At 44.8% G+C, this 14,266-nt stretch overlaps 1 protein-coding gene across 1 annotated transcript in view; it reads left to right on the top strand.

Annotated features, from left to right (window-relative positions):
• LOC105494738 (G protein nucleolar 2) overlaps positions 1-14,266 on the top strand; it is a 30,126-nt gene that overhangs the window by 14,225 nt on the left and 1,635 nt on the right. Inside the window, exons 9-13 of the mRNA XM_011763476.2 lie at positions 5,510-5,638; positions 6,368-6,472; positions 7,568-7,726; positions 7,935-8,048; positions 13,412-13,863. Of these exons, the coding sequence (XP_011761778.2) occupies positions 5,510-5,638; positions 6,368-6,472; positions 7,568-7,726; positions 7,935-8,048; positions 13,412-13,863 (959 nt within the window). The remainder of the gene's footprint in view (positions 1-5,509; positions 5,639-6,367; positions 6,473-7,567; positions 7,727-7,934; positions 8,049-13,411; positions 13,864-14,266) is intronic.

A 14,266-nucleotide genomic window follows, 5' to 3' on the forward strand; every position in this document is an offset into this window, starting at 1 on the left:
TACAGTGAGCTATGATGGCAACACTGCACTCTAGCCTGGGTGACAGCAAAACCCTGCCTCTACAAAAAAAAGAAGATGTGGCCAGGCGTGGTGGCTCACACCTGTAATCCCAGCACTTTGGGAGGCTGAGGCAGGCAGATCACAAGGTCAAGAGTTTGAGACCAGCCTGGCCAATATGGTGAAACCCTGTCTCTACTAAAAATATAAAAATTAGTCAGGCGTGATGGCACACCCCTGTAGTCCCAGCTACTCGGGAGGCTGAGGCAGGAGAATCGCTTGAACCCGGGAGGTGGAGGTTGCAGTGAGCTGAGATTGCACCACCGCACCGCAGCCTGGGCAACAGAGCGAGACTCCATCTCCAAGAAAAAAAAGAGAGAAGATGTAAAACTTCCAGAGTTGTAAAAACCCACAGAGTGTCAGGATTATAAGAGATTCTGAAGTGTTTTCTTGCTCAGCCTTTGCCACCATCCGTGACCAGTGTTGCTTCCATTTCTGCCACAGCCCTGGCAGCTGACATTTCATGCTCTGCTGGGCTTTCCAGGCCTAATGTGCCTCCTCTGCCCATGGAGCCCATTCAGCTTCTATCTCCTCTGGTTGGAGAGGGCCCTGCCAAAATTCAAGCTTCAGATCCCTGGTCAGATGTCAGCTCCTGAGGGAAGCCCTGGAACCAGACTACCCTATCAAATGTTCTTAAAGCTTCATGCTCTGTACCTGTCATTTTGAATTTGTATATTTAAGTTAATTCTACCTGGCTTCTAACAAAAGACACATGTCTGCTGTCCCACCCTTCCCCACTGTATAGAAGCAAATGCTTCCAATAGTTAGCTGTTCTGTTATTTTTCTCCATATTTTTAGTACATGCTTAGGATTTTTTGTTGATCTGTGCCTACTCCCCCACCCCCAGTTTAAGATGCTTATTAATTTCCTACTATGGAAAATGAGGATTTGCTTTCTTATAGCCATCCTCCCTCTGTATGTACTTCCCCCTGTATTGTTAGATGCCATTGTTGGGTTACAGTATTATTCATTCAGTGTTGGTTGGTTGGTGGTGGTAGTGGTTGTTGTTTTAATTTGGAAAGGAGAGCTTTATTTCTCATAAAGGGTTGCAGCCTGCAGGGTGGCCACTCTTAACAGGCTGGGAAGAGTAGCCTTGGCCATTCAACCTTTACACTGTCATGACTGTAACATGTTAGTCACAGCTGATCCACATGGTGTGCTATGAGTATAATTCCTTTCTGATCGAAGCTTTTATTTTCACTGGTGTTACTTTGCTGTGTTCTATTTGCATCTGTCACTATCATGTTACCAAATTCTCTGATACAGTAGGAACTCTCAGTGTTTCCAGGCAGCACAGGTAGTTCCCTTCGGTGGCCAGCACTCCGTCCTCTGCAGGGCTGGCCACTCTCCAGGCTGCTGCAGCGTCGTCTTTCTGGGATTTCCTTTCACTGTCATCCAGAGAATTCCCATGGCTGTTTTCCTGTATGGGAACTCTTGTTCATAGGACCTCTTTTCTTCTTTTCTGGTTTACTCCTTCCTTTCGATGGGACATATCTTCCAAAAGTTTCTTTAGAAGGAATACTTGGAAAGAACATTTTTGAGATACGCCTTGCATTCTGAGAATATCTTTATTAACGTCTTTATTCTATGCTGTATGCTGTTTTTCCTCAGAATACGGAAGTTACCACTACACTGTCTTCTGACTTCTGAGGAATCTGAGGCCATTCTGACCCCTCATACTTTGTGTGGCTGTGATGTCTCTTTTTGAGACAGGGTCTTGCTTTGTCACCCAGGCTAGAGTGCGGTGGCGCAACCTCAAACTCCTAGGCCCAAGCAATCCTCCTGCCTCGTTTTGGCCTTCTGAAGTGCTGGGATTACAGGTGTATGCCACCACATCCAGCCGGTCTTTTCTTATTCTAAAATTTAAAATTTCTCTTGTTCTAAAATTTCACAGTGATGTGTTTTGAAGTGGGGCTTTTATTGCTTAGTGAGCTCGGCATTTGATGAGACTTTAGTCTGATATTGTCTTACATTATTTCTTTGAAATTTTCTTTCCTCCCTCAGTTGTCTGTATTCTTGTTCAGAAATTTGCTTTTACCTCCTGGTTTAATATTTGAATTATATTTTCTTTTTTTTTTTTTTTTTTTTGAGACGGAGTCTCACTCTGTCACCAGGCTGGAGTGCAGTGGCACAATCTTGGCTCACTACAACCTCCGCCTCCCGGGTTCAAGCAATTCTCCTGCCTCAGCCTCCCAAGTAGCTGGGACTACAGGCGCATGCCACGATGCCCAGCTAATTTTTGTATTTTTAGTAGAGATGGAGTGTCACCATGTTGGCCAGGATGGTCTTGATCTCTTGACCTCGTGATCTGCCTGGCTAAACCTCTCAAAGTGCTGGGATTACAGGCGTGAGCCACCACACCCAGCCTATATTTTCTTTCTTTTGGTACATATATGACATTTTCCTCTATTTTCTGGGTACTTTCCTTGTTTTCTTGAGACAGAGTTTTGCTCTTGTTGCCCAGGCTAGAGTGCAATGGCACAATCTCGGCTCACTGCAACCTCCACCTCCCAGGTTCAAGCAATTCTCCTGCCTCAGCCTCCCGAGTAGCTGGGGTTACAGGCATGCGCTACCACACTTGGCTAATTTTGTATCTTTAGTAGAGATGGGGTTTCTCCATGTTGGTCAAGTTGGTCTCAAACTCCCGACCTCAGGTGATCTGCCTGCCTTGACCTCCCAAATTGCTGGAATTACAGGCGTGAGCCACCGCGTCCGGCCACTTTCCTTGTTTTGATCATCCAGCTGCCCTATCACAAAATTTATTTTGCCAATCACTTTTAATTTTTAATTTCTGAGAGCTCTTGTTGAAATCTGATTTGCTCTGCCTCCTTTTGCATCTTATTTCACAGTCACAGTGTCTTCTCTCTCTCCAAGAACATTAATGATGTTTTGAAAATTTCCTGTCTACATTGATTCTGTTACCTCCAAATTTTTGTTTTTTGTCTTTTCTGCTAGAGTCACACTTGAAAATTTTTTCTTTTACTTTAAAAATTTTTTTGAGACAGGGTCTTATTCTGTCTTAACCCAGGCTGAAGTGCAGTAGTGCAATCATGGCTCACTGCAGCCTCGACCCCCAAGTAGAGTCACACTTAAATGTTTATTCTTGATTCTCTATTTATATTTAAGAGTAAGGCATTAGGCCAGGTAGAGTGGCTCATGCCTGTAATCCCAGCACTTTGGGAGGATGAGGCAGGCAGATCACTTGAGCTCAGGAGTTCTAGACCAGTGTGGGCAATATGGCAAAACTCCATCTCTACAAAAAAATAGAAAAAAATTAGCAAGGCATAGTGGTGCATACTTACGGTTCCAGCTACCCAGGAGGCTAAGGCAGGAGGATTGCTTGAGCCCAGGAGGCTGAGGCCGCAGAGAGCTGTGATTGTGTCAATGCACTTCAGCCTGGTGACAAGGAAAGACCCTGTTTCAAAAAAAAAAAAAAAAAATTAAGGCATTAAAAAACTGATGGGTTCTTTTTTTTCTCCATGGAGTAGCCTTGTTAACTGATAGACTTCATTGTAGGGTGATTTAACAGGGACTCAAATTTTATTTATTTATTTATTTTTATTTTTATTTATTTATTTTTTTAGATGGAGTCTTACTCTGTTGCCCTGGCTGGAGTGCAGTGGCCCGATTTTGGCTCACTGCAACCTCTGCCTCCTGGGTTCAAGCAGTTCTCCTGCTTCAGCCTCCCAAGTAGCTGGGACTACAGGCAAGCACCACCAGACCTGGCTAATTTTTGTATTTTGAGTAGGGTTGGGGTTTCACTATGTTGGCCAGGCTGGTCTAGAACTCCTGACCTCAAGTGATCTGCCCACCTCAGCCTCCCAAAGTTCTGGGATTACAGGCATGAGCCACTGTGCCTGGCCGGGACCCAAATTTTTTGCTGGGAGGACATCCTAAAGATACCATTGTCTGTAGGTCTTTTTTTTCTTGGGCTTGTGAGTTTCCCCAGAAGAGAATCTTTCAATCTCTAGTTCTAGGGGTATAGAATCCTGGCTGCTAGAGTTCTAGAAACTCAAAGGGAATAGTAGACTGGGCATCTCACTATTTAATACTTACATTTTCAATTAATCATTCTGGGAATACTGTTATCTCTAAATCCAGGATCCCTGTCAAGTCTGAAGATTACAGATGCTTTCAAACATGTGACATTTCAAAAAATCCAAAAGCCTATTTCATAGGCCCTGGATTTCTTTGAGAGTAAAGAAGTTGTGTGCCCACGCTGAATGAAGGAGGGGATGGAGAAGTGTGGCTGCTTTGGCAGACTATCTGCTGGTCCTTGTTTTCAGCCCTATCTTAAGAGGGATACACCACCAATTCCCAGGGCTCTCTGTGATTCATTGTCATTATTATTGCTGGATCTTTAGTTTTTCTGTCTTTACAACCACTTAGCTTTTATGTTTTGTAGTGGACCAAGTTTGATACTACTTTTAAGCATCTAGTATTTTGTTTAACATCATTTTAGTTTTCGTTGTCTCATCTCCATCCTATTCTCTGGTTCAGTATGTTTGGTTCTGTTGGTTTAAAAGTGTTAATGTCCACTGCTGTCATTCTAGTGGAGTTAGTGAGGGAACGGGGTTAGCATGTATGTTCAGTCCACCATCTTGAATCAGAAGCCTCCATTCGTTTGTAGGCCCTCTTCTTGATAGCAAGAAGACTTCTTGAGACTTTTGCCCAGTAGTCTAACTTTCAAGGTTGCCTTTTTTTCTTTTGTTATTTATTTTTGGCAGTGGAAACGCAGATGTATTACGCAAGGAAAAGGAGGGGTGAGTTGTGGCATTGTCCAGTTGATGAATCTGTTCAGATTCTTTTTCCCGAAGATATTTTATCAGTAGATGGTGTTGTCCTAAATCAGTGACTAGCAAGCTATTTTTCTTCTTCTTTTGTTTCTTTTTTTTTTTTTTTTTTTTGAGACTGGAGTCTTACTCTGTCACCCAGGCTATAGTGCAGTACATGATCTTGGCTCCCTGCAACTTCGGCCTCCCACGTTCAAGCGATTCTCCTGTCTCAGCCTCCCAAGTAGCTGGGATTATAGGCATGCACCACCATGCCTGGCTAATTTTTGTATTTTTAGTAGAAACGGGATTTCATCATGTTGGCCAGGCTGGTCTTGAACCCCTGACCTCAGGTGATCCGCCCTCGGCCTCCCGAACTGTTGGGATTACAGGCGTGAGCCACTGCCTTCTTTTGTTTCTTGACCTACATACTTTTAACCTTAACACATATAAGGATAATTTCACATGCATGACTGAGGAAATGACTCACCTCTGATTTATTAATAAGCTGATGTATCCAGCTCACTCAGATTATGTAGGTGGTGTGTATCTAGGCTTCAGATCAAGTTGTATCAACAGCTTTGCACTGTATTCTTGATATTAACAAAGTAATATAACCTGCTTGTCCAAAGGGATACATATGACTGCATGTATGTGCTGTGTGTTCTCTCTTTGAACAGTTGCACACTGCCAAGAAACAGATCAGCGTTGGGTTCATTGGCTATCCAAATGTTGGCAAGAGTTCTGTGATAAATACATTGCGTTCTAAGAAAGTTTGCAACGTGGCTCCCATTGCAGGTGAAACAAAGGTATGTTTGGCGCAGGGTGACCTTACCTCTGTATATTTTATTTTCATAGAGGGTGATTGGTTAGGACTTGTTGATTTCTCTCTGCTTCTCTTGAATGCAGACCACCATTAGGAGTTTAGCTCTCCATATAATAGTTTGGAACATATCAGAGTTGTTTCTGCCCACTTTGGTGAGACTGAGAGTACTTTATATGCCACCGTGTGGCTTTGGCGTGTGTTGGTTAATGTGATTCATATTTAAATCTGTTTTAAATGGTCACTCCAGCTTTTTATTTTGATAAACAAAACTAACCCAAGAATATTTGATGCCTGGGTTAAGAAGCCTCAACCTTAGGGTAGGTTCTGAAAGTTGGGGGTCATATCCTACAACACAGAGTGGGGAACAGCATGGTTTTGCTTAAAGACAATAAGATCAAGCAGTACTAAGCTCTCAAGAGTACTTTTAAAACTCAGGGAAAGGTTCACTGGGTATAATTGCACAATACTAGATGGAAATCCTGTCTCTGCGTTATTTTTAGACTCTTAGCTGCTGGAAACTATAGTTTACACTTAGTGGAAGTATCTTGTGCACGGCACAGATGAGACAGTTAGTAGCTTAATTACTTAGCAGGTTGCTTTCCTTTGACTCACCCCTTCCTTCTTTCCAGCATCATACATGAGCAACAGGGGTTTGTGAAATTAGACTCTTAGTGTTGGATACAGGACAACTCTGACTTTTTTCTGACTTCAGGTCTGGCAGTATATTACTTTGATGCGTCGGATATTCTTGATTGACTGTCCAGGTGTGGTTTACCCCTCTGAGGACTCCGAGACAGACATTGTGCTAAAAGGAGTTGTGAGTATTTGGCCCCGATAGGCTGTTTGTGTTTGCGGGGGAGTGTTCTGTAGGGAACCCTGGATACCTTTCCTTTTCACTCATTAAGAAGGCAGTTTGGGGTCAGCCTGTCTGATCAAACTTTAGGAACATGATGCTGAACAGGGCAGCCTCTCAGCATAAGCTGTTTGAGGAGTTAGTGGAACCATGGGCATATCTGGTCAATATCATGCCACAAAAGAGTTTGTAGTTTACACACAGGATCCAAAGGGAAGCAGGGCCTGTTTATGCTTAGCAATAATTCATCTTCGTGGGTTTATGGGTTGAGTCATTTTGGAACCCAGTCATTTCCTCACTTGTTTCTGAATACGACCTAAAACTGTAAATGGTTCCACTTAACCTTGACCATGCTTCTGGCTATACATACTGTGCACATTCCTCCTCTCCTTTCTTAAACTATTCCATCCTTTTTGTGTCCTGGGATGGGCAGGCTTTTAACCATTTCTGCAAGTGAGTAACATGAAGCATTCCAAGTTTAAACTGTTTGTGGCAGCCACACAGTTAGTTTGTGGTGAGTGGGGATTAAAGCTGAGTTCTGGGCTCTGTGGCTATGGTCAGCTTTCAGCAGTGCTCCTTGCAGCCGACCATGTCTAGCCACCTCAGAGACAGGCTCCTGCCAGTCTCCACTAGCTTTGTGATGTTGAAATCTATTTTCAAATAGTGCTGCAAAGGACAGTGGGAACGGCCGGGCGCGGTGGCTCAAGCCTGTAATCCCAGCACTTTGGGAGGCCGAGACGGGCGGATCACGAGGTCAGGAGATCGAGACCATCCTGGCTAACACGGTGAAACCCCGTCTCTACTAAAAAATACAAAAAACTAGCCGGGCGAGGTGGCGGGCACCTGTACTCCCAGCTACTCGGGAGGCTGAGGCAGGAGAATGGCGTGAACCCGGGAGGCGGAGCTTGCAGTGAGCTGAGATCCGGCCACTGCACTCCAGCCTGGGCGACAGAGCGAGACTCCATCTCAAAAAAAAAAAAAAAAAAAAAAAAAGACAGTGGGAACTTCACTGCTTCCACAGCAAAGTTTGTAAGTGGGAGATTTCCTATTAACATTTAGGTTCAAGTGGAAAAAATTAAGAGTCCTGAAGACCACATTGGTGCTGTACTTGAACGAGCAAAGCCAGAATATATCAGCAAAACATACAAGATTGATTCTTGGGAGAATGCTGAGGACTTTCTTGAGAAGCTTGCTTTCCGGACTGGGAAGTTACTAAAGGTGAGCCAGCGTTTATGAGAATTTAGACTGATACCTGTTGCAGGCATATATGTATATGATATGGGCCTTTTGTTGGTATGCATGTATGAGCAGTGTGAAACTTGTCACTTAAGTGATGATGAACCCCTGGGACAACTGAAATACCCTCAAAGTGGTAGGTGGTTTTGGTCCTTTGAATTTAATTGGGAATCTCTTCGTGACCTTTCAGGGTGGAGAGCCCGACTTGCAGACTGTGGGTAAGATGGTCCTCAATGACTGGCAGAGGGGCCGGATTCCTTTCTTTGTCAAGCCACCCAATGCAGAGCCACCTGTGGCCCCCCAGGTAAGAGCAGGGTGGGCCCACCTCTGGGGAGCATGGGTCCTGACCTGGATGTGGTATAGCTTGTCATCGCCTCTCTTCATAGAGCATGTTTTCATTCAGGGGCAGTGTCTCTCGTTTTATTATTTTTTTTAAATATATAAAAATATTTTTGGGGCCAGGCACGGTGACTCACACCTGTAATCCCAGCACTTTGGGAGGCCGAGGTGGGTGGATCACAAGGTCAGGAGTTCCAACCCGACCAATATGGTGAAACCCTGTCCCTACTAAAAATACAAAAATTAACCCAGCATGGTGGCACGCGCTTGTAGTCCCAGGTACTTGGGAGGCTGAAGCAGGAGAGTTGCTTGAACCTGGGAGGCAGAAGTTGCTGTGAGCCGAGATCGTGCCACTGCACTCTAGCCTGGGCCACAGAGGGAGACTCCATCTCAAAAAAATAAAAACAACTTTTTTTTGAGGGTGAAGCACTGTTTGGGAGCCACTGCTGGACCACGGCGATCACTCCATCCTCTCTCATTCTAGAGTGCCAGTGCCAGTGCCATGGCCTTGCTAGGGGGTGCATTTGGAGACTAATAAATAGACGTATGAGAGAAGACGAAGCTTAGATACTAGTCTTCAGGGCCTTGGAAAAAGAGGGCTCATTAAATAATAAGTGATCTTCTGGTACCTGTATCTTTTCTTATGCTTAAAAAACAGAATCATTGCTAAGATTCATTTGTTTAACAAACATTTATTAGCATCGACTATGTGCCAGGGACAGGTATTATAGGAATGAAAAACAGCCCTGGCCCTCAAAAAGCCTGTGATCCAGTGAGAAAGGAGGGTGGTACTATTGATAGTTGGAGAAAGAAGTCTGATGGCTGGGGCCAGAAGCTTTCCTACTGTCCCCATTTCCCTCACCCTGGCAGTGGACTGTCAGAAGCCTCAACATTAACGTTTTGCCTTTCTAGTTCTAGGACCTTTTTCAGAACCCAGCCAAGTCTCTTGAAATGGTGGCTTCAAATTTTGCATCTATGCTTGCTAGTGTTGTTGGGTCCGTACAGTTCTGGTTTCCTCTTACCTGACTCCATTCCAAGTTGCAGTGCCGCTAGGTATTTTCAGTTGAATGTATTCTGCAGCATTTGAAAGTTAGCCTGAGCCGGGCGCGGTGGCTCATGCCTGTGATCCCAGCACTTTGGGAGGTTGAGGCGGGTGGATCACTAGGTCAGGAGTTCGAGACCATCCTGGCTTTACACGGTGAAACCCTGTCTCTACTAAAAATACAAACAATTAGCTGAGCGTGGTGGTGGGTGCCTGTAGTCCCAGCTACTCGGGAAGCTGAGGCAGGAGAATGACGTGAACCCGGGAGGCGGAGCTTGCAGTGAGACGAGATCACGCCACTGCATTCCAGCCTGGGTGACAGAGGAAGACTCTGTCTCAAAAAAAAAAAAAAAGAAAGCCTGAAACTGAGCTTAATTGACTTTCTTCCGTCTCCTTGCCCAAACCGTCAGACAACCAAGCAAAAGTTTCTCCTCCTCTTCATGTGTATTGCATCATTCATTCATTCACTGATACGTTCACTCAGCAATCCCATATTGAGTGTCTCCTATTGGCCACGGACTCTTTTGGGTACTGGGGGTGCTGTGGTGAGAACCTGACAGGCTGCTGCTGTCCTGCACATACATTCCAGCAAGGGAGTGTGTCATTTCTTCTGACACCAAATACATAGTTTTTTTCCATACTAGTTCTGCAGTTCCAGAAACCAGCTGAGTGTCCCAACAATTCAGTTCAGTCATGACACTAACTCCCAGAGTTAGCACAGACCCCACAAGTTAAGGACTAGGTCCCCTGCTTCAGATGGCAGCTGTGGGCTATCCACATTTATGCCCAGCTAACTACAAATTCTGGGGTTCTGGAGTTCGATAATTTGCCAGAAGGACTCCCAGAACCCGGGAAAGTGCTGTGTTTACAATTAACAGTGTATTATAAAGGATGAAACTCAGTCACAGCCAATGAAGAGGTGCACAGGGTAAGGCATGGGGAAGAGGCACAGAACTTCCGTGCCCCCCCCCGCACACTGATGTGTTCGGCAACCCAGAGCTTTCCAAACCCCATCATGTAGGGGTTTTTATGGAGGTTTCATTACATAGACATGACTGATTAAATCCGTGGCAGTTGGTGATAGGCTTAATTTCCGGTCTCCCTTCTCACCTCTGAGCGGCCGAAAGCACCAACCATGTGGTCAACTGCTTGGTCTTTCTGGTGACCAGCGCATCCCCCATCCTGAAGCTATCTAGGGATCCATCATGAGTCACCACATTAGCGTCAACTCAGGTGTGGTGGAAAGGGGCTTGTAACCAATAACAAAAGATACCCATCACTTGGGAAATTCCAAGGGTCTTAGGAGCTCTGTGCCAGGAAGTATGGTATTTATATCACAGGGAGACAGTAAGCAGATAAATATATAATGTCAGGAAGTCTTGCGTGCTGTGAGGAAAACTAAACCAGGCTAAGGGGTTTGGGGGAGATGAGGAGTACTTTATGTGGGGTGGCCAGGGAAGGCCTCTGAAGCAGTGGCACTTCAGCAGAGCTCTTAATATGAGACAGGAGCCATGCTAGTGTCTAGGGAGAATGTTCCAGGCAAGGGGAACAGCGCATCCAGAGCAGCTGGGGCAGGAGTGTGCTCTGTGTGTCCTGATGCTGAAAGGAGGTCACTGTGGCTGGAATGTCATGGGCCAGGGGAGGGTGTCATGGTGGAAAGCCATTGGAGGGTTTTGAGTTGGCAGCTGGATTCTAGGGTCATTCTGGATGTCTGTATCACTGCTCTCTTGGGACCCTGTGTGGAAACACTGGCATTGTCTTCAGCCCTTCCTCCATATCTAGTCAGTAAGTGTAGATAAGTAGTTCAGATAATTCTTAAGAACTATTGTAACCATAATAGATTTGTTGCCCAGTGCACACAGCAAGTCAATACGCTGAGACACCACCAGGTTGCATCAGAGAAAGAAGTTTAATCGTAGGGTCACCAAAGGAGGAGATGGGAAGAATCCTGAAATCCATCTCCACGAAGAGTTTGGGGTTCAGGTTTTTAAAGGGTTCTCCAGTAGGCTGGAGTGAGGATCATTGATTGGATGAAGAGTGCAGGGTGAAGTCATGGGACAGGGAGATGAAGAAGCTGTGTTCTCATGCAGATCCCATTTCTCTGGGGATCTTCAAACTGGTTGCTGGAGGTAGGGATCTGAAAAAACATTGTAAGCAATCCTTAAACAAAAACTTGATGATTCTAATGTCAGAGATCTTGCCTGTAGGAACAATGGAGATGCACATCAGTTCTTACATAGTCTTATGACCCAAATGTCAGAAATCCTATCTGTAGGGACAGTGGGGATGCAAATGGTCAGTACCTAGTGTTCAGGGACTTTTAGCAACAAGGATATGGGCCAAATTGCCCCCTAATTAGTGCTTAATTATAATTTCTATCCAGAACTTGGCAGGTACTTCTTGTCAGCCTGTCGGAGGCAGTTTCACTATCATGTGCCTTACTCTGTGATTCTGTTTTTCTCTTTTTGGTTGAGGGCAGAAACCCCTTCAGAAACTGAAAGCCAAAAATTGCCCTTCCTAGAAAAATGTATATGTAAATTTTGTGTGTGGTTTCCTGAATTTTATAGTTCTGTACTTATTTAGTGATTTGCCTGGCCACTTTTGACTTGAGAACATCACTTTAAGTTCTGAGTTTTTGTTGCAAGGATAAAGTGATATTATACATGTGAAACACCAGTAGAAAGCTTGGCACATTTTTGTCTTTGCAGTTACCTAAAGCAGGCCAGTCATTTCAGGGTCCCCAGACTTAGTGCTCTTATGAACTCTCTTCACTCACAGAACTCCCCCTCCTTACCTTATACTCTTGCTTCAAGATGCCTCCTCTTTTAGTCTGTTTTGTGATGCTGTAACAGAATACTGCAGACTGGGTAATTACAATGAACAGAAATTGTTTCAGCTCATGGTTCTGGAGGCTGGGAAGTCCAGTATCAAGGCACCAGCGTCTGACAAGGGTCATCCCATCGTGGAAAGTGGGAGGACAAGAGCAAGCAAGAGAGAGTCAAACTTGCTTTTATAACAAACTCACTGTTTTTTTTTTTGTTTTTTGTTTTTTTTTTTGAGACGGAGTCTTTCTCTGTTGCCCAGGCTGGAGTGCAGTGGCACGATCTCGGCACACTGCAACCTCTGCCTCCTGGGTTCAAATGATTCTCCTGCCTCAGCCTCTTGAGTAGCTGAGATTACAGGTATATGCCACCATGCCCAGCTAATTTTTGTATTTTTAGTAGAGGTGGGGTTTCACCATGTTGGCCAAGCTGGTCTTGAACTCCTGACCTTGTGATCCGCCCACCTTGGCCTCCCAAAGTGCTGGGATTGTAGGCGTGAGCCACCACATCCGGCCAACAGACTCACTCTTAAAATAACTAACCCACTCCCAAGATCACATTAGTCCATTCATGGAGATGGAGCCCTCATGATCTAATTACCTCTTATTAGGCCTCACCTCCCAACACTTGCTGCATTGGGGATTAAGTTTCTGTATCAGTCCATTTTCATACTGCTATGAAGAAATACCTGTGACAGGTTCATTTATAAAGAAAAAGAGGTTTAATGGACTCACAGTTCCACATGGCTGGGGAGGCTTCACAATCATGGCAGAAGGTGAAGGAGGAACAAAGGCATGTCTTACATGGCATCAGGCAAGAGTGCGTGTGCAGGGAAAATGCCCTTTATAAAACCGTTGGATCTCATGAGACTTACTCATCACAAGAGCGGCATGGGAAAGACCCACCCCCATAATTCAGTTACCTCCCACTGGGTCGTTCCTACAACACGTGGGGATTATGGGAGCTACAAATCAAGATGCGATTTGGACACAGCCAAACCGTACCAGTTTCCAGTGTATGAATTTTGGGGGATACATTTAAATCAGAGGACCTCCTCAAATGCCTCTCTGAGTACTGTTCTAATCTTTCACATCCAGCCTGGCCTTCATTTTTATGTAGTTGTGTGTGCTGATTTTGCATGTGCTTGTATCAGCAATTCCCTTTGGAAGGTCTAGGGAGCCTTGCTTGTCTATGGTAAATCATTGGTTGGTTTTAATGGTTTAAATAGTCTTAGTTGGCTCATCCTATGGAACTACACATATGTTCCTTTGATCCTAGTACTGGTCTCTGGGCTTAATGTACATTGGTTTAAAAATAGATTAATGAAATGACTCAAATTTGGGTGTTTTCAATACCGTCCCTTAGTCCTGAGAAGAGGACTGTTTAAGAGCAAGGTGTGAGTTCAGAAATTCCATTTTTCATTTTCTGATTCTATTTCTCTCCCCCATTTCCACCCTTTAATAGCTTCCACCCTCCCCATCTTTGGAAGTTGTCCCAGAAGCAGCCCGAAAGAATCCAGGAAAGGAAGTCACAGAAACTGCAGGTGAGGGGTCAGAATCCGTCATTAAGGAAGAAACAGAAGAGAACAGTCACTGTGATACTAACACAGAGATGCAGCAGATTCTCACACGGGTTCGGCAGAACTTTGGTAAAATCAACGTGGTGCCTCAGTTTTCTGGGGATGACCTGGTTCCTGTGGAGGTGTCAGATCTTGAGGAAGAGCTTGAGAGCTTTTCTGATGAAGAGGAGGAGGAACAGGAGCAACAAAGAGATGATGTAGAAGGGTCTTCCTCGGAGCCTGAGGAGGAACATGTGGGAAACGACACCAAAGCCGTTATTAAAGCCCTGGATGAGAAGATTGCCAAATATCAGAAGTTTCTAGACAAAGCCAAAGCCAAAAAGTTTTCAGCAGTCAGGTACTATTTTCATCTTCTCACAAATTGCAGATTATTCGTTCCTTTCCCGAAAATTTGCCATGAGTACCGGAGCCATATTTTTACCTGGGGTTATTGCCATTTGTTTGTTTGATTAGGTTTTTTGTTTGTTTGTTTTTTGAGACGGGGTCTCGCTTTGTTGCCTAGACTGGCCTCACTCTCCTGGTCTCAAGCAGTCCTCTCATCTCAGCCTCCTAAGTAGCTGGGACTACACGTGTGCACCACCACATTTGGCTGTTATTGCCACTTTTAAAAAGTGAGCCGTAAATTTTGTAAAATTCAGCTGCCTGCAGTATGAGAAGCTTTAGAAACACCCAGGGAGGTACAAATATGTTGGGTGTTGACTTCTTCCACTGGTGATAACTACATGGATAGGAGTGGGGTT

Source organism: Macaca nemestrina, chromosome 1, assembly GCF_043159975.1.
Source record: "Macaca nemestrina isolate mMacNem1 chromosome 1, mMacNem.hap1, whole genome shotgun sequence".
Taxonomy (NCBI): Eukaryota; Metazoa; Chordata; class Mammalia; order Primates; family Cercopithecidae; genus Macaca; species Macaca nemestrina.